The 21,662-nt window shown below is 36.7% G+C and overlaps 1 protein-coding gene across 1 annotated transcript in view; it reads left to right on the top strand.

The window, feature by feature from the left end:
* BTBD8 (BTB domain containing 8) overlaps nt 1-21,662 on the top strand; it is a 106,355-nt gene that overhangs the window by 28,524 nt on the left and 56,169 nt on the right. Inside the window, exon 4 of the mRNA XM_077746121.1 lies at nt 3,920-4,037. Within this exon, the coding sequence (XP_077602247.1) occupies nt 3,920-4,037 (118 nt within the window). The remainder of the gene's footprint in view (nt 1-3,919; nt 4,038-21,662) is intronic.

Here is a 21,662-nt window from a genome sequence, read left to right as displayed (position 1 = left end):
GGTGGGGGTTGGGGGGCCAGGGGGGAGGTGCAGAGAGAGAGAGGGAGAGGGAGAAAATCCCAATCAGGCTCCACACTGACAGGGGCTTGAACTCACTAACCTCAAGGTCATGACCTGAGCTGAAATCAAGAATTGGTCACTCAACCGACTGAGCCACCCAAGTGCNTAGGCTGATTTTTATAGATGAGGACTCTAAAATAGTATAAGGGACTTTTGCAAAGCCACACAGATAGAGCAGTTGGCACAGCTGATATTTATACCCATTTTTCTAGCCTCTCATGTAGAGTTCTGCCACAGCTCCACAGCAGCCCATTAAAGTGGCCAAACAAGTTGCTAATGTAAGAGAAAAGAGCTCCTTTACCCCTCAACTTCCTACCTTATAACTACTTTCTCCATTACTCCCTGGAAAACCCTCATGTCTACCAGCTTAACAGATACTTGTTTACACCTTACTAACTTCTTTGCAGTCTTTCTGACTGTCATTGTCTTCCTCCTTGAAACTTCTTCTGACTTCTATGACACTGTGTTCTCTTGATTTTCCTTCTTGGCACTCCTCAGTCTCCTTCACGAGCACATCATCTTTCTGCCCCTTAAATAATTAGGATCCTACATTTTTTTTGGAGTATCCTACCATCCAACCACTGAGTAGACATATCTGTCTAAATATACCTTAAATATCTCAAAATTTAATCTGTCCCACCTCCCAACCTATTCTAGTTTTTTTTTTTTTTTAATGTTTTATTTATTTCTGAGAGAGAGAGGGAGATACAGAATCTGAAGCAGGCTTTAGGCTCTGAGCTAGCCATCAGCACAGAGCCCGACACGGGGCTCAAACCCACGAATTGCGAGATCATGACCTGAGCCGAAGTTGGACGCTTAACCGACTGAGCCACCCAGGCACCCCCCAACCCATTCTGTTCTTAACCGTCTACTCAGTTATTCTTTTACTCTTCATTATATCCATGACTCTGTCTGTTGATTTATCTCCTTTTAAAAGTCTTTTTTTTTAATGTTTTTTTTTTTTTTTTTTTTTCTGAGAGAGAGAAAGACACTGTGAGCAGGGGAGGGTCAGAGAGAGAGGGAGACACAGAATCTGAAACAGTCTCCAGGCTCTGAACTAGCTGTCAGCACAGAACCTGACACAGGGCTTGAACCCACAAACCATGAGGTCATGACCTGAGCTGAAGTCAAATGCTTAACTGACTGAGCTACTCAGGCGCCCCTGTTGATTTATCTCCTAAATAGTTTTTAAAGTTTATTTATCTTTTTAAGTAATTTCTATACCCAACATGGGGCTGGAACTCATGACACTGAGATCAAAAGTTGCATGCTTCTCCGGCTGAGCCAGCCAGGTGCCCCTCTGTTAAATATTCTTAAATACTTCTTTATCCTCATGCCATTTTTTAAATTTTGGGTCCTGGCAATTTTCCTTGAGATTTTGCATGCCTGCTGGTTGCCAGGCTTCTCATTGTGCCACTTTCCATTTATATATTATAGAATAATGTTTGTTAACTATAGATCTGATCATGGCACTTCCCTTATTAAAATTCTTCAGTAGTTTCCCATAGCCTTAATGTAAATTTCAAAATCTTTCCAGTGACATAAGGGAATTTGTGTACTGGCTCCTGCCTGGAACTCTGTTGCTGCTTCTCTTCACAACCCCCTAATATTCCTTGAGCTCTAGTCTTAACTGAATTACTTGGCATTTCCCTGACAGAATTGTATATTCTTACCTCTGTGCTCTGCATTTGCTCTTTGTTCCTGGAATGCTATTCTAATTATCACATACATTTTTTTAACTATTTTATTTTTAAGTAATATCTACACCCAACGTGGGGCACAACCCCAAGATCAATGATCGCATGCTCTACCGACTGAGCTAGCCAGGTGCTTCCTAATTATCACATTTTTAAATGGAGTATTGACTTTGCAATAGGTTTTGAAGGTATAAGAGTGAACAAAACAGATAATGTTCCTGTCCTGAAGTCTAGAAGGAGATACAGTCAGATAGAATATACACAGAGTGTGATGAGGACATAGATAAGGCACATTTTACCTGGATCTGGGCGTCCAGGTAAAGGATGAGAAAGCTACAGGAAAGGAGTGATATCTGAGTTGAATCTCAGGGGGAAAAAAGCAGGCGTTAACCAGGCAAGAGAGTTTAGGGGAGAAGTAATATAGGCAAAGGAAAAAACATGCTTAGAGGCAGAAAGACCCCAGGCATGTAGCAAATTTTGAAGACTGGAAATAGTTTGTTTTAGGACTGGGGTGGAAGAGGGGAAAACAATGGTCACAGTAAGAGATGAAGATATAAGAGATGGAGATATAAGCAGAAACTGGATCACTGAAAGCCTTATATAAAGGATGATCTTATTTCTTATTGTCCAAATTGGGATACTTTTGAAAGAGTGAAAAGTTCCATTATTATTGCAGTTTATAATTATTCTGGGGCAACAGGCATTAACAGGGATTGTCCCAGGCAAAACAAGACAAGTGGTCACTTTCCTTATAAACCATTTTTTAATGTTTGTTTTTGAGAGAGAGAGGGAGAAACAGAATCCAAAGCAGGCTCCAGTCTCTGAGCTGTCAGGACAGAGCCCAACACAGGGCTCAAACTCATGGACTGCAAAATCATGACCTGGGCTGACACTGAAAGCGTAACTGACTGAGCCACCCAGGCACCCCTCCTTATAAGCCATTTTAGAGAGTTTGGGTGGCACTATTTGGCAGGCTTATGGACTATAGGCAGAGGAAGATTAGGGTAGAGTGGAATGATGACTTCAGTTTGAGGAGCATTGAGTTTGGGGTTTCTGTGATTGTGGTTTTTTTCTTGGCACCACTTCTGACACCCAAATATGGGTGGTTTTTTCCCCCACACCAACCCGTTCTCCAATACCAACTGGGTATCCAACAATTCATTTCTGACACTAAGGGTTATCCTATTATGCAGGTAAGAGTCAAGTGCACAGTATGTACACCATCAGCCTGCATTGGGCAGCTGTGGCCCTCCAGGATCAGAAAGCTCGGACTAGTCCCCAGCCACCTGCATGGTGAGGAGCCAGATGTAAGACTTTGGCTTTTACTGGTAAACCATTGTAAGACTTTGGCTTTTACTGTAAAAAAAATGGAGAGAGCCATAAGGTTTTGAACTGGGATGGATCATGATTTGAATTGCATTTTAAAGTATGCCTCTGAATGCTTTGTCAAAAATAGACTGTGGGAGTCAAGAGTGGGAGATGTGTTGGGAAGTTATCGCAGAAATCGAGGTGTGAGGTGATGGTGGCTTGGACTGTGGTGGTAGCCATGGAGATACTGAGTTATGGTTGGATTCTGGCTCTCTTTTGGTGTAGAGCCAATAATGACATTCAGGTTTATAAATATATAATTTATAAAGTTGTACATTTGGTTAGTGGGAATCTGTCCCCAGTGACAGATCCTCACCAGATTTACTTAATTTCTTAAAATGTAAACATGTTTTGTATTTCACTTCTCACTTTCTGAATGATGAATCTTTTGAAGTAGAGATACTTTTTAAAATATTTATTTTCTTTATTTTTCTATACTGTATATAAACTCATAGTAAGTACTCCATAAATCCCACTGGTTACAGTTGAATATCTGTTGGCTTAAGGGTCATTCTCACCAAAAATTCATGAACAAAAGTAGGAAGGAATTAGGTAGTGAAAAAGGATATCAAAATTGGAAAATTTTCTAACATCCTAAGTCAGAGTTCATTAAGTGGCTTCAATTTTGGTATATAATTTTATATAATATTTTCTACATTTAAATGTGTATATATATTAAAAGGTATATTTATATTTAAATACAAGTTGAGATTTACATTTCAAAGCAAGATATAGATGATTTTTAAATTNTATAATAATATTTATAATAAATTATTTTTTTTTCTCTTTTAAAGATAATTATGACCTGGATCCTGCATCTGAATTAGGAGAAGATTTATTGAAACTTTACGTGAGACAGTGTTGCCCAGATATTGATATTTATGTTGATGGAAAAAGTTTTAAAGCTCACAGGTAAATAGGCACATGGTTGATTTGATGTCTTGGTTGTGAAAATAAAGATTAAAATGGTGGCTGTCTCTTTCTAGCACAGTGGTTTTCAAGCTCTTATTCACAAAAGTAACAAGGGTTTCATGGTGATGACTCATGGGGTCTCTGACAGGGGGAAAATGTTGGACATCAGGCAGGGTTTCCTGCCTGAGGCTCACACAGGCACGCATCGGCCCACCCAGGCATGTGTGCGTGCTGCAGCCAGAGCTGGTCTCTGCTTTGCTTTGGGCATGAACCTAAGATTTCATTAGGAGAAAATATTCTGTTGCCTAAAATAGGTTTGAAAGCCACTGTCACAGAAAATGTAATTAAATGCAGTTTTTAATTTCGCAGGCATTATCGTATTGAGAATGATTACTTTTACATGAATAGCATGTATTTTCTCTGGATGCATTTTGGCTCAAAGTCTTTGATTCAGAATAGATATTCTTATGAATAGCGTTGATTAGAAGGTTTAATATTTCAATGTACTTTTTAAAAACCAGTATTATCCTTTAGAATTGGGTTGCTTAGACATTCTAGGCTTTTGGATTTCAAATTAAATCCTACTCTTTTTTGCAAGTAACTAAAATCTGCTTAAAAGAAGAACAAATTTTAATAAGAAATACAGATTTTCTTTTGGAATTCAAGGGAAAGAAGTACAGATGGGCCTCAAAAGGGACTAGAAACAGAACCAGAAAATGGAAGAGCCCAGTCTTTTTTCTCCCTCTTTTTGTGTTTCAGATAGAATGTTAATACATTACTCTGGTTCTCCTGAAGAGAAAGAGCCAGACTATTTGCAATGGCAAGAAGCAGTCTTGTAGGTTCAAGGGTGCACATTCTTGATGAAATTAGCAATGGGTTTAGATATTAAGACTCCATCATGCCAACAGTAGTGATGTTTGTGCTCTCAAAAATCATATTGACTTTGCCAGTTGTGACAGAAGTACATTACTAAACTCTAGGATTACCAGTTTTAATCAGTCTGTTTATCATTTAAAATTTGAACTTTTCTCTTGGGAACATATATTTTGTAACTATAAGTACATACATATCCACATTTTTTTCAAATTTTTATGAAATCTGCATTATATATAGTAAAATACAGAGTATACCACAATTATTTATACTTCTAAATGTTTATTTTGAGAGAGAGGAAGCAAGCGTGAGTAGGGGACAAACAGAGAGAGAGAGAGAGAGAGAGAGAGAGAGAGAGAATGAGAATCCTAAGCAGACTCCATGGTATCAGCGCAGAGCCCAAAATCTGGCTCGGACTCAACGAGCCTTAAGAACATGACCTTGCCTGAAACCAAGAGTCAGACGTTTAATCAGCTGAGCCACCCAGGCGCCCCAATACAGATTCATTAATATATTTTCCATATCGTGGATATATATTTCCCAAATCGTGTGTGTATACACATGTGTATGTTTCTGTCTTTCTTTTTGGTGGAAGGGGGGCAATGCAATTTTATTATAAAGATTAATTATATTCTGTGTTCAGGGTTTTCTTGAAACCACATGCAATCCTACCAGAGTTTTAGTTACAGAGCCCTAAGGTTATTGTTGTCATACAGGGACAGCACGACCTTGTGATCATTTGCAGTATATTCTCAAACAGTGTCTATATTTGGCCTCTGTGTACTGCTTGACAGTGGACTATGTTTTAGGAACTGGATCTAGAATATTAGGTTTATATTCCAGAAGAGTTCTTGCTCACATTTCTGGTTTATTTTGTTCACATAGCAATAAAAATATAGACTCCCTAGAAAGGCAGTTTCCTGAGCATATGTGCTAAGAAGATCTGGCTTAAGTGTTCTTACTTTGTTGTTAGCACACTTATGTGAGTTACAGTGGCAAATTCTGAATCTCAAGATTGCCATTCTGGTCCAAACTTGAACAACTCTCTGTTTATTTAGTACATAATAATTTTATTACTCAATTTAAGGAATATTATGTCAGTAGTTCAGAAGACACATATTCATGTCATGTAGTCTAAAGCCCAACATCAGAACTTTCTGAATAACTTCTTGTTCTAGCTAATCAATGTCAGCACTTATCTTAGTGGTATGACTAAAAATCCATTTGTGATATGGCTGTTTTAATTTGTAATTTATATGTACTCATATTAAAAGATCAGGTAAGTACTCACAAATACCAGGATTCATGGTCAGAATTATACTCACATTGCGTCTCTATTTGATAACAGTTTAGTTTGCTAGTTTAATATGTCCAAATTGTTGTGGTAATGATGTAGTTTCTTCTTTTTTGAGTCCCTGTCTTTCCCTCGTGGTCAAGTTCCTCCCTCAGAAACATGCCTGATATCTGGATCTTTCAAGATTATCTTTCCAGTTGGTAGTTGCTCTGTCCTGTCTTTATTTTGATCCCCAGCTTAGTGCCTGGAGCTCTTCACAGCAGTGCTTTAACACAGTCTCATGCCAATCAGTTGCTTGTGGTAGCACAGTTAAGCCAAAGAAGTAATTTTATAACAGTGTTTAAGAGCATGTGACCGGGGCGCCTGGGTGGCTTAGTCGGTTAAGCGTCCGACTTTCGCTTAGGTCATGATCTCGTGGTTCATGGGTTCANTGACCTGTGTGTGGAACCTTTCTGCCTGGGTTTGAATTCTAACTCTACTGTCTTTTAGCTGTGTAAATTTGGGTGTTTAACTGTCCTGTGCTTCACCATCCTCATTAAACATGGAGATTCTCAAAGTACTCATCTCAAAGGGTGATTATGAGGATTAAATTACTTTAAAGTACTGTATGGGTATTTGCTATTATCATCCAGGCCTTTGATACAAGCTTTTGTGGTGATGGCAGCAACCGCCTGTATGCACTTTGCTTATGTGAGGCAAGCAGAGAAACATGGTTTGAATCACCTGCATTTCCCCCCAATCCAAGGAATGGTGGAACAGCAATAAGCCTCCAGGAACAGTCACATTTACTGTACTTTTCTCCCATCTACATAGGTCTTTCACCCTCTGAAGCATCCTCTTCACTCATGTCCTTGTTATTTCCAATACTTCTACTCAAAGGAGAACTGAAGAGAGCTCTTTTTATTTGACAGGAGGGAGGTTATATATAATAAAAGGAGTACCCATTAGAGTTCATTGATCCTGTTTGTTAGGTTACTCCTTTCCTGAGTACTGCTTCCTGGGACACTACTACACTTTATTCTTTTTTATAGACCTCTGTAACATCATATCCCTGCCCAAATTGCTCTCAGTCACTAGATGAAGTGTACGTTTGTGTCTTCTTGTATTTCCTTCTGTCATCTTCAGCCTACCCCTAAGTTTGTACCTGACCCAATCTATTGCCCATCTTCTATATTATGGCATTATTTATTATTGTAGTGTTTTCTGAGAGAAGTTGAATGTTACATTTTTTAAAAAATTTTTTTAATGTTTTATTTATTTCTAGGAGAGAGAGAGAGAGACAGCGTGAGCAGGGGAGGGTCAGAGAGAGAGGGAGTCACAGACTCTGAAACAGGCTCCAGGCTCCGAGCTGGCAGTCAGCACAGAGCCCGATGTGGGGCTCGAACCCACGAAGTGCGAGATCATGACCTAAGCGAAAGTCGGACGCTTAACCGACTAAGCCACCCAGGCGCCCCTGAATGTTACATTTTTTTTTAAAGATTTTATTTTTAAGTAATCTCTATACCCAGCATGGGACTCAAACTTAAAACCCTCATATCAAGAGTTCCACCCTCTACTGACTGAGTCAGCCAGGCACCCCAAACCTGTTACATTTTTAAGATAGTCTGCTTCTTACACTTCTGTGTTCCATAATTAAGATTTCATTGTGCTGCTTTATTGAAAAAGTGTGGCAGTGGGGCGCNTCTCTCTCTCTCCCAGAAAAAAAAAAAAAAAATTAAAAAAAAAAAAGAAAAAATGTGGCAGTGATTCTTGATTTTAGCTTTGACATTCTAGATCTGATATCCTTTCCAAAATATGTTTCTTTTCAGTGCCTAATATTATACCATTAGACTTTCATTCATTGACTTAAAGTGTTCAGTTCTCCCTTAAATTTTTTTTCCTCAAGATTTAGCAAATCAGCACTGAATCAGGTCAATGTTCTAGTTTGTGCCATAAGTATGTATTAGTTATATGTTCACCTGAAAGCTTTTTCAGAAGTGTATATTTTAGTAATGCAGAAGTCAGTCTTACTGTGTTTAGATTATGGCTCTACCATTTATAGAATGGTTGGGAAGTTACTTAATGTCTTCAAGTCTCAATTTCTTCATCTCTGAAAAGAATAATTATAGTAATAGCATAGAATAGTTGTGATGATTGAATCAGGTGATATACACAAAACACTTAACGCAATAGCTGGCACACTGTAAGCTTTCAGTAAATGTTAGTCGCTACAAATGTGTTATAGTATATGGAAGAGGGACACGTTGTTGCCTATTGTACTTTATCTTATAGTGGAGGTTGGTAAACCATGGTTCAGATCTGGTCACTGCCCTCTTTCTATATAAAACAACCAAAGACAAAGAAGCGTATACAACAGTAACCTGTAATGCCTGATATTTATATCTGATATTTATTATCTATCCCTTTACAGAAAAAGTTTGCTGTCCCTTCTCTTACTCGTATTGCCAGGAAGCTTTAATGAAATAATTATAATGAAATTCCAAATTACCGTGCACTAAAGCGAGTCACTGACATCTTAATATTAATTACTCTGTAAGTGATGAATAGTCATCCCTGTCCACTTACGAGGTTTGATATGGGAACAGTAGAGGGAAAAGTGATAAAATTCCTTAGTGCCGCAGGCTTTTGAGGGAAGTTTCAGTGGGGAACCAAAGCAAAAGGCTCTGGGTGCCTGAAAGAGAGCAAACCACCTGCAGTAGAAACTCCTTAACCACACTTGATTAAAACTGCTCTTTAGATATTCTCTATAGAATGTGTTAACAGCACAGCAGGCAGAACTGTCAAGGCTTAAGAGGCCGTTCTCTAGGGTACTTCTACTTTTCCTTTCCTATCACTGAGTTTGTGTGTTCCAGGAGTCACTTGGGTTGTTCCCAAATCTGTTTAATGCCATTTGAACTTATTATTTTCATGGCATAACTTAACAAAATATCAAAGAAACCGATGATACATGAAAATGAAAAGAGTCAGTGAAAACTAAAGTGACTGGAAAGATCCAGTGAAGGAGAGACTTTAAAAATTGCTGTTGAATTTAGTATAGATGAACAATATAAAAGTTTGAGGGGAAGTTATGAAAATCTAAAATGATTCTATGCTTCAGTTGCTTCACAAAAGTTTTAGATTTTATTCTTTATTTTTTTTAGAGTTCATTTATGTATTTTGGGAGTGAGGAGAGGCAGAGAGGGGCTATCTGCACTGATGGCACAGAGCCCAACACAGGGCTTAAACTCATGAACCACCAGAGTACGACCTGAGTTGAAATCCAGTCAGACTCTCAACCACTTGAGCCACCAAAGTGCTCATCATCTTCACTTTAGAGAAGTTTGAATTAGAAGTTATGGGTGTGTATATGTATAGTTTTTGCAAGAAGTTAAAGGCTCTAGTCAGTGAACTCACATTAAAGAAAAGGGGGGATTGGCCTTACAGTGAAAGATTTGTGAATGAATACATATGTATTTTTTTAAATAATTGGCAGATATTTTATTAAGATGTGGTTTTTGGAAGTGGGAGAGATGTTCTAACTGGTCTTCAGGTACATTTCTCAGTGATTGGTTGGCTGAAAGCCAATCAAGCAGACAGTTTGGAGAATTTCAGAAGAGGAAGGATTGTTCATTGTTAGGGGTAAAGAGTTTTTCTGAGACTGCTAATTTCCTGCAAGAAGTCAGGGTCATTATCAAGTAGTTATTGGTGGTATTCTCTCCTTGAAGAATATAGAAGTTTTTTTTAGCTTCCACCCATATAATTTAGAATTTCTGGAGATGTTATAATGCTCAGTAAAATTATTTTTTAAAATTGTAGTTGACATGTAATATTATATTAGTTTCAAGTGTATAACATAATGATTCAACAACTTATACATTATGCAATGCTCCCCATGATAAGTGTAGTTACCACTGTCCCCATACACAGTTACTGTAGTATCACTGACTGTATTTCCTATGCTGTACTTTTCCATATTTAAGTTACAATAAAATGATTCTGATATCTACAAGTAATTTTTAAAATCCTCCTAATTTTTTTATCAAACAACTATCAGTCTTAATTTTGTTGAATAACAGGGCATCCATTACACTTTACAAATCACTTTTTAAACTTAGGAAAGACTAATCCTATGAAAGCTGTAGTCAGTGGATGTTAAGATGAATGTCTCAAGAGAAAGCTCTTGGCTTATTTAAAGTTTATGTTCTCTAAAACGTTTACACAGAAGTGCATGGGGTAATAGTGACAACTCCAGAATGTTTGGATTCACTACCCTGGGTTTTTAACCTACAGTTTGGTAGAACTAAAAGTTTAAAAAGTGTTCTTAGAGCAAGATTACTTAAAAAAAAAAAAAACAGTTGTGATAAAAAAAAAAAATTCCTTCTTTACAGCTTCTCAGAGTAATCCAGGCCACTATTCTGCCTAGAGTAGTGAATCTAGTTCAGCTAACATCAGGAAGTATTGAATAGTGAGCATTGTACTAAAGCAAGAGCAAGGGGGAATTTAGGGCATCTTGACAGAGCCAGAAGCAGCCTTGTCAGTTGAGATTAAATTTAATCAAAAGGAGAAAATGGTTTTTGGCATGTTTTTTGGAAAATGAAAAATCTGGCAAGGATTTTTAATACACCATGCCATCTATAGCATTAGTTTTGAAACTGAGGCTTGTATCCTAATTAAGTAGGAATGTTTTCTAAGTTTATATTCTAAAGTCAGGCCAATTGTGTAAGTCTCAGATGTGTTTAATCTTACTTAAATGGAAATAGCATGCTGTGTTAGTGCAAGTCTTCTGAGAAACAGACATGAGGATGAAGGTTAGACTTAAAAGAAATGTATTAGGTAAATGCACGTGAGAGAATGTGGGAAAGACTCCATAGGTGATTGGAGGAGCTGTTAAACTGTCATGTTGATCTGACGCTAAGTAAAGGAGAAGGGCAAGGATGGAAGCATGGATAGGAATGGCTTAGGCTGTGGTACAGTTCTAAGGAAAGTCGGCAGACTGTTAGAAAGTTCCCAGGCCACAATCACCCATCAGAAAAGACCCTGTCTCTCTGGAATAGGCCTGTTTTGTGTCCCTGATGTGCTCAATCATTGGCAGGGAACAGCCTGTGAGAAAGTGGTCCTGGCACCCATGTGCTACTGAATACAGAGTACTCTCCTGGAGCCATAGGTCACTTACACAGTCAAAGATCAGAGAGATGCATTCTCGTGACTGCCACACGTGTAAGTCATGACGTGCTATCTGTTTATACAGGCACTTCTCTTTCTGTTGCACTTGGCTTTACTGCACTTGGCAGATAATATATTTTTTACAGATTGAATGTTTATGGCAATCCTGCATCAAACAAGTCTATCAGTGCCACTATCCCAACTGCATCTGCTCACTTCATGTCTGTGGGTCACATTTTGGTAATTCTTGGAATATTTCAAATTTTTTTCATTATTATAATTGTTTTGGTGATCTGTGATCAATGATCTTTGATGTTATTATTTTTATTGTGCAGGGAGGTCATGAACTGTACTCATATAACATGGTAAACTTAATCAATACCTGTTGTGTTTGTTCTGACTTCTCTACCAGTCAACCATTCCTTCATCTTTCTCCCTCTCCTTAGGTCTCCCTTTTCCCTGAGACACAGCAGTATTGAAATTATGCCAATAAACAACCCTATAAAGGTTTCTAAGTATTCAAGTGAAGGGAAGAGTTGCACATCTCTCGCTTTAAATCAAAAGCTGAAATAATTAAACTTAGTGAGGAAGGCATGTTGAAAGCCAAGATAGGCTGAAAGCTAAACTTCTTGTGCCAAACACCTCGCCAAGTTGTGAATGCCAAGAAAAAATTCTTGAAGGAAATGAATAGTGCTATTCTAGTGAACACACAAATGATAAGAAAATGAAGCAGCTTTGTAGCTGATGTGGAGAAAATTTTAATGGTCTGCATGGAAGATCAAACCAGCTTCAACATTCCCTTAAGCCACAGCCTGATCCAGCGCAAGGCCCTAGCTCTTTTCAATTCTGTGAAGGGTGGAAGAGGTAAGGAAGCTGTAGAAGAAAATTTGGAAGCTACCAGAGATGGGGTCATGAAGTTTAAGGAAGGAAGCTTTCTCCCTAATAGAAAAGTACAAAGTGAAGCAGCAAATGCTGATGTAGAAGCTGCAGCAAATTATCCAGATCTAGCTAATTCATGAAGGTGACTATACTAAACCACAGATTTTCAGTGTAGATGAAATAGCTTATTGGAAGAAGACGCAGTCATATTTGCAAATGACATACCTGATAAAGGGTCAGTATCCAAAATCTGTAAAGGATTTCTCAAACCCAATACCCAAAAACCCATAATCCAATAATGGGAAGAAGGCATGAATAGACATTTCTCCAAAGAAGACATTCAAATGGCTAACAGACACATGAAAAGATGCTCAACATCACTCATCATCAGGGAAATACAAATCAAAACTATAATGAGATAGCACCTCAAAACTATCAGAATGGCTGAAATTAACAGTACAGAAAACAAAAAACAGATGTAGGTGAGAATGCAGAGAAAGGAGAATCCTCTTACACTGTTTGTAGGAGGGCAAACTGATGCAGCAACTATCAATACGGAGTTTCCTCAAAAAGTTAAAAATAAATTACCCAATGAGTCAGTGAATTGCACTACTAAGTATTTACCCAGAGGATACAAAAATACTGATTTGAAGGGATACATGCATCCTGGTGTTTTAGCAACATTATCAACAGTAGCCAAATTATGGAAAGAGCTCAAATGTCTGTTGACTGATGAATGAATAAAGAAATTGTGTGTATACACACATGCATGTACACACATACGCAATGGAATATTACTCGACCATAAAAAGAATAAAGAATAGAATCTTGCCATTTGCAATTAAGTAGTTAGAGCTAGAGTTGGAAAAAGACAAGTACCTTATGATTTCACTCATATGGAATTTAAGAAATGAAACATGAACATGGAAGATGGGAAGAGAGAGGCAAACCAGAAAACAGACTTTTAATTATAGAGAACAAACTGATAGTTTCTGAAGGGGAGGGTTAAATGGATGATGGATATTAAGGAGGGCACTTGGGATGAGCACTGGGTATTAATATATAAGTGACGAATCACTAAATTCTCCTGAAACTAATATTACATTACTAAACTAAATTCCAGTTAACTAACTTGAAAGGGTGCCTGGGTGGCTCAGTCAATTGAGCGTTTAACTCTTTTTTTTATTTTTAAATTTTTTATTAAATATTTTTAAATGGTTATTTATTTTTGAGAGAGGAAGACAGATCATAAGTGGGAGGAGGACAGAGAGAGTGAGACACAGAATCCGAAGCAGGGTCCAGGCTCTGAGCTGTCAGCACAGTGCCTGATGCGGGGCTCAAACTCACTACCCACGAGATCATTACCTGAGCCGAAGTCAGACACTTAACTGACTAAGCCACCCAGGTGCCCCTCTGTGTCTTTATATTTTAAATGGTTTAAAATGTATTTCTTGTAGACAGCATATAGTTGTGTCTTACTTTCATTATCTGGTCTCATAATCTCCTTTTAATTGGATAATTTAGACCATGTGTAGTAATGTTGTTATATTGGGGTTTGAGTCTACTATTTACTATTTTTTTATTTTTATTTGTTCTCTTTTTCCTCTTTTGCCTCCTTTCTATTGTATTAATTGAAATAAAATTTTTTAAAAATTACAGTGTATTTCTAGTGTTGACACATTAGCCACATTGTGTATGTACTGTCTTTGTGTTTATTACTGTCTATGTTTATTAGTGGTTGCTCTAGTATTTACCATATGCAGTTAACTTCCCGTCATTTATGTCCAGTTAATATGAAGATGTATATATTTTTTTCTCCTCCTGTCCTTTGTGCTATTCCTGTTATACATTTTAGTTTTATATATATTCTAAACTCCACCATAAATTGTAACTATTTTTTAAAACAATTATCTTTTTTAGGTAATTTTTTTTAATGAGGAAAAAGTATTTCATATATACCTACATATTACCATTTCTTGCAATTTCAGCCTTTTATTTAAGTCCATATTTCCATCTGTTAAAATTTTTGATAGGCTTAAAGAACTGTATTTAAATTTCTTTTAATAAAAGTCAGACGCCAGTGACTTTTATCAGCTTTTGTCTAGAAAAGGTCTTCATTTAGATTTCATTTTTTAAAGAACTTTTGCTGGATACAGACTTAGAACTTGGCAATTTTTAATTTCTTCAGTGTTTTACAGATACAGTTTTATTGTTACCTAGCTTGTATTGTTTCTGACAAAAAGTTTGTGATTATGCCTAGTTTTGCTTATCAGTGTGTCAAGTGCCTTTCTTCTCCGGCTGTTTTAAAAGCTTTTTTCTCTAGAATTAATTTTCAGCAATTTTATTATGATGTACTTTGTGATTTTATTTATGTTCATCCTGCTTATGATTTATTGAGCTTCCTTAGATCTATGGGTTTGTGGTTTCTTGTGAAATTTGGAAAATTTACAAGGATCATTTTTTTTTCAAATTTTCTTACAATCCCCTTCTTTCTCTCCTTTACAGATGGAACTATATATGTTAGTCCCATAGCTCACTTAAGCTTTTTTATTTTTAATGTTTATTTATTTTTGAGAGAGAGAAAATGTGTGGCTGGGGGTGGGGGGCGGGGAGGCAGAGAGAGAGGGAGACACAGAATCCAAAGTGGGCTCCAGGCTCTGAGCTGTCACCACAGAGCCTGACATGGGACTCGAACTCATGGACTGTGAGATCATGACCTGAGCCAAAAACTGAGCCACATAGAAGCCCCAAGGATTTTGGTTTTTTTTTTAAGTTTCTTTTCTCTATACATTTTATTTTGATAATTTGTATTGCTTTGTGCACAGGTACATTAGTCTTTCCTTTTAAGTATCTAATTTTCTTTTAAGTTCATGCATAAATTTCTTCATTTCAAATATTGTATATATCATCTCTAAAATTTCTGAGTTTTTCTTGAATCCTTCATTTTTTTCTTCATTATGTTCCTTATTAAGAAAATCCTTGAACATATTTATGATTGCTTTTTATTTTTTTTATTTTTTTAAGTTTATTTTGAGAGAGACTGAGACAGTATGAGTGAGGGAAAAGCAGAGAGAGAGACAGAGAATCCCCAGCAGTCCATGTCAGCATGGAGCCTGATGCAGGGCTCAAACTCACAAAACCGTGAGATTGTGACCTAAGCCAAAACCCAAAGTCAGATGCTTAATCAACTGAGCCACCCAAGCACCCCTGTGGTAGTTTTTTAAAATGCTTAGTCTGCTAATTCCATCTTTCATTTCTGGATCTGTTTCTATTGGCTGATTTTTCTTGTGGTTATAGTTAACAGTTTGCTGCTTCCTTACGTACCTAGTAATTTTTTAGATGCTGGATGTTCTTTGTTGAGTATTTGAAGTTTGTTGTCTGTCTTTAAAAAGACTGTTGAAGTTTGTTTTACCAGGTAATTTAGTTATTGTGGATCCACTTTATGTTTATGAGACTTGTTTTTAAACTTCATTAGGGTGGATTTAGCATAGGCTTTGCTCTAAATGTTGCATAGCTCTTTTACTGAGATGTGATCTTTTTGGAAACTTAGTGCTCCAAGTGTTCAGTTCTGACTGGAAAGGGACTTGAATGTCTACCAGTCCCATGTGAATAGGTATATACTTCCTGGCTTTTATTCTTTGCATGACTTCATGGAATTTATTCTGTGTATGTTCAGATTATATTCAGACAAATGCTCAAGGGGATTATTCCTTTAATTTCTGGAGCTCTTTTTCTTATAACTCCCTCTTAAATAGTACTGTGCCCCATAAATTCCAGCTGAGTCATCTTCCTAAAGCTCCTCTATTAGTCTTTTCAACTGAGTAAGACAACCAGGTTCTGCTTGTGTTTGTCCTAGCTGTGCCATGATCTAGGAATTGTTTCCACAAGAATAAACATCATAACTGCAGGGCTTACCTCAATTGTTTTTCTTCTTTTAGGGATTAGTCCTGTACTGCCTCTTTTTTCCAGTGTCTTATTTTATTCACTTTTGTAGTCATTGATGTAGAAAAGTTATCTTTCAAAAGTGGAGACAGAATCTCTAAGTGTTTCTTAATATACTTTGTGTTTTTAAAATTTTTTTAACATTCATTTTTGAGAGAGAGAGAGAGACAGAGCATGGGTGAGGGAGGGACAGGGAGAGGGAGACACAGAATCCGAAGCAGGTTCCACGCTCCAAGCGCTCAGCACAGAGCCTGATGTGGGGCTCGAATTCACAAACCATGAGATCCTGACCTGAGCTGAAGTCAGATGCTTAACCTGACTGAGCCACCCAGGCACCCCAATATACTTTGTTTTTTAGAACAACTTTAAATTTACAAAAATTGAGCAGAGAGTACAGAGATTGCTCATATGCTCCCATACTCAGTTCCCATATTATCAACATCTTATGTATACATTTAGTGTAGTACATTTTTTATAGTTAATGAACCAACATTGAGATACTATTAACTAAAGTCCATAGTTTATTCAGAATTATTTAGTTTTTGCGTAATGTCTTTTTCCCCCTACGATCCCATTCAGGATGCCATATTACATTTAGTGGTCCTATCTCTGTAATCTTCTCTTGCCTATAACAGTTTCATAGACTTTACTTGTTTTAATGACTTTGACGGTTTGAGTTCTAGGCAACTATTTTATAGAAATGGTCCTCAGTTGAAGTTTCATCATTAAATAAGTTACAGGTTTTGGTGAGGAAGTTCACAGGGATAAAGTGTCATTCTTAATACATCATTTCAAGGGTACATGAAATCATCATGACTCCTTGATCACCTGGTTAAGGTAGTTTTTGTTTGGTTCTTGCACTGTAAAGTTATTCTCATCACCATCCTCAAAGTTACTTCCCACCCATCTTCCATTTGCACACTGTACTCTCTGGAAAGAAGTAACAATATAGCTCACACTGAAGGGATGGGAAGTTATAGCCCACCTTCTTGAGGGGATAGTATCTACCTAAATTACTTGGAATTCTTCTACCCAAGAAATTTGTCTCTTTCCCCCCATTTATTCAGTCATTTCTGTATATCAGTAGTGATTCATGGATATATATTTTTAAATGCCTTTTTAAAAGTGCTTATCTTTTTTTGAGAGAGAGAGAGAGAGAGAGAGAGAGAGAGAACGAGCATGCAAATGGGGTAGAGGCAGGGAGAGAGGAAGATAGAACTCTAAGCAGGCTCCTCACTGTCAGCACAGAGCCTGACATGGGGCTCTAACTCACAAACCACGACCTTAGCTGAAATCAAGAGTCAGATGCTTAGGGATACGTGGGTGGCTCTGTCAGTTGAGCTTAGGTCATGACTTGGGCTCAAGTCATGATCTCATGGCTTATGAATTTGAGTCCCATGTTGGGCTCTGTGCTGACAGCTCAGAGCCTGGAGCCTGCTTTGGATTCTGTCTCCCTCTCTCTTTCCTCCTCCCCTGCTCACTCTTTCTCTCAAAATAAATAAACTTTAAAAAAAAAAAAAGTTGGTCGCTTAACTGACTGAGCCACCCAGGTGCCCACTACTTATTTATTCAGTCATTTCAATCATTCATTCATTTTATCAATCATTACTTTGGTTTGTAATTTGGCTTATTTTGTGCTTTGGCTTATTTTGTACTTTGGCTTATTTATTTTGTTGCTGAAATTGTTCCAGCTTTAAATACAGGAGCTCTTTCAGTTTGTTCTCTTGTCCCTTTTACACCCCCACCCCCATATCACTTTGTGTGTGTGTGCGTGTGTGTGCACCCGCACGTGCGTTTGTGTGTGTGTGTAGCATTTCCTTACTTTCTGACAGTAAAAATGCTCTAAGATCATCTATCCTATAACCAACCATTTCTCTAATGAACCTTGGTTCTTTTATTCTGATGGTATTAGAAACTAGTATCTGGATACTGGGTGTCCTTCTTGCTGTTTCTTTTAGGTCCTATCAGCTGACAGAGCAAAGAAATATATGTACATGTACTAACCTGCATATATGCACTCATCTATAAATATTTCTGTGTGAATCCATCTTTACATTAAGTTAAATATAAATTTATATTAATATCTTTAACACTAATCTATCATCACATACATCATCCGAATCTACCCCCTTGCTTGTCAGTAGCAGGAGATTACAAACTGGCTTTCGTCATCCAGTATCTGGTACTTAATTGTTCAGTTCCAGTATTCACTAATGATTTCAGAATTGTTAATCCCTACTTCATAGGAAACAACTTCACCAACTAGAGTATAGTGCTTATATATAGTTCCTTTGTCTTTATTCCTGTAGTCTCTACTCATTTCCAAAGTTATTTAGGCCAGGATCTTTTTTTCCCACTCCTTTCAGTGAAGTTATTTCATACATTTGCAATGCAGATAGATACTTTTGGTAGAGTCTGTATTACATCCTAGGGTCCTCTGACCTCCTCCTAAGCGTTTTTGTTTTAATTTGAGTATATTAAGGTTCACTTGTGCTATAAAGTTCTTTGGGTTTTTATAAATGTGTATTGACCTATATTTACCATTACAGTATCATACAGGCTGATTTAGGCGAAAAATTCCCTGTGATTGACCCTTACCCCAAATTTCTGGCAGTGTTTTTAGCTGCCCTCAGAATTTTGACTTTTCTAGAATGTCATATAAATACAATCATACAATATGTCGCCTTTTCAGACTGGTTACTTGACAGTATGTATTTAAAATTCACCCATGTTTTTGTTTGGCTTGATAGTTAATTCGTCTTTTATCACTGAGAAGTATTCTGTTGTAAAGAATATACCACAATTTATTTATTAAAAAAATTTTTTAATGTTTATTTTTGAGAGGCAGGGAAGGGCAGAGAGGGGGAGACACAGAATCTGAAGCAAGCTCCAGGCTCTGAGCTGTTAGCACAGAGCCTGACATAGGGCTCAAACTCACAGACTGTGAGAGCGTGACCTGAACAGATGTTGAACTCTTAACTGACTAAGCCACCCAGCTGCCCCAAAAATGTACCATAATTTATTGATTCACTTATTAAGGGTCATTATGATTGCCTTAGAGTTGGTGGTTAGGAATAAAGTTGTAAACATTTGTGTTTTTGTGTGGTCATAGTTTTCAGATCAGCTGGGTACATACCTAGGAGTATGGTTGTCAGATCATACGGTAAGATTATGTATAGCTTGCTGAGAAACTGCCAAGCTATCTTTCAAAGTGGCTATTGCACTTGCATTTCCACTAGTTCCTTTTGGTCCTCATCCTCATTAGCAACTGATATTGTCAGTTTTTTTTAATTTCAGTCATTCTAATAAGTGTATAGTAGTATCTCATTTTACTTTTTAAAAAATTTTTTATTATTTTAAGTAGGCTCCACATGCAGCATGAGACTTGAACTTACAACACTGAGTTCAAGAGTTGCACACTTCACTGACTGAGCCAGCCACGTACCCCTTACTTTTACTTTTTATTTCCCTAAAGACAAACAATCTTGAGGATCTTTTTATAGGTTTATTTACCATCTGTGTATTGGGAGTTTTTTGTTCATATCTTTTGCTCATTTTTTTAAGTGGGTTGTTTGTTGTCTAATGTTGAATTTTAAGAATCCTTTTATATTTTGGAGAAAAGTCCTTTATCTGATATATGATTTACAAATACTTACTCCTTGATGGTGCCTTGCCTTTTTATTCTCTTTTACAGGTCTTTTACAGAGCAAGAGTTTTTCATTTTCTTTATTGAGTAAAACTGACATACTGCATTTGTTTCAGGTATTCAAATTAATCATTCGATATTTGTATACATGGTGAAGTGGTCACCACAATAAGTCTAGTTACCATCTATCACCATACAAAGTTACATAAAGTGTTTTTCCCTTGTGATGAGAAGTTTTAAGATTTACTTTTTTGGCACCTTTCAAATGTGCAATATAATATTATTGAGGGGCACCTGGGTGGCTCAGTTGCTTGAGCATCCAACTCTTAGATTTCTGCTCAGGTCATGATCCCAGGGTCATGGGACCAAGCCCCACATTGGGCTCTGCACTGACTGTGGAGCCTGCTTAAGATTCTCTCTCTCTCTCTCTCTCTCTCTCTCTCTCTCTCTCTCTCTCTCTCTCGTCCTTCTCCCCTACTTATGCTTTCTCTCTAAACTTAAAAAAAAATAATAAAAATGAAATATTCTTGACTATAGTTGCCATGCTAAAAATTTTAATTTTAATAGAATCCAGCTTATCAGTTTTTTCTTTAATAAATTATACTTTGGTGTTGAGTCTAAATTCATCACCAAAAATAAGATCTTATGTTTTCTTCTAGAAATTTTGGGTTTTGTATTTTACATTTATATATCTGATCCATTTTAAGTTAATTTTTGTATAAGATATAAGGTCTCTGTCTAGGTTTACTTTTTTGCATGTGGATATCCAGTTGTTCCAGCACTATTCGTTGAAAAGACTATCCTTTCACAACTGAATTGCCATGGTGCTTTTGTCAAAACTCAGTTGACTATATTTCTGTAGGTCTATTTCTGGCTTCTGTTCTATTCCACTGATCTGTGTGTCTCCTCTTTCAAAAGTACATGCTGTCTTGAGTACTGTAGCTGTATAGTTACTCTTGAAATCAGATAGTCTGAATCCTTCAACTTTGTTCTTCTTTTCCAGCATTGTGTTGGCTATTTTTGGTTCTTTGCCTTTCCATATACATTTTAGAATCACTTTGTCAGTATCTATAAAATAGCTCTCTGAGATTTTGATTAGAATTGCCAATTTTTAAAATCATAAATTGGTGTCAAATTTTGTCAAATATTTTTCTGCATCTGTTTTTAATGGTCACAATTTTCTCCTTTATTTTGTTAATGTGCTAAAATAAATTACTTGATTTTGAAATGTTACAGCAATCTTGCATTCCTATAATAATTTCAACTTGATTGCAGTGTTTTACTCAATTTATAGCTAGATAAGTTATCTGATATTTTGTTGAATATTTTTGCAACTATATTTCTGAGAGAAGTTGACCTGTAATTTTTCTTTGTACTGTCCTTGTTAGGTTTAGGTCTCAAGATTATGTTAACTTCATAAAATGAGTTGGGAAGTATTTCTTCTTTTTTTTTTTTCTATTATGTTTTAAAATTTGTTTGAGTAAGATTGATTTTATATCTTCCTTAAATGTTTATTTGACTTTACTAGGGAAATCATCTTGGCCTGTAATTTTCTTTATTAAGTAGTTTTTATTTTTATTCTTTCTGTTTTACAGTTAGGTTTATTATGTTAGAATTAACATATAATCAAGTGCAGACAGTTAAAAGTCCAATTTAATGAGTTTAAAAAATTTTTTAAATTAAAAAAAATTTACTTCCACTATAGTTATCCTACGGTGTTATATTAGTTTCAGTACTAATACACTGTACAATACAGTGATTCAGTAATTCTTTACATTACTCAGTGCTCATCATTGATAAGTGTACTTTAATCCCCCTCACCTGTTTCACCCCCCCCAACATCTGTTTA

The sequence above is a fragment of the Crocuta crocuta genome, unplaced genomic scaffold, assembly GCF_008692635.1.
Source record: "Crocuta crocuta isolate KB4526 unplaced genomic scaffold, BGI_CrCroc_1.0 scaffold48, whole genome shotgun sequence".
Classification (NCBI taxonomy): domain Eukaryota; kingdom Metazoa; phylum Chordata; class Mammalia; order Carnivora; family Hyaenidae; genus Crocuta; species Crocuta crocuta.
This window is presented reverse-complemented; position numbering and strand designations above follow the sequence as displayed.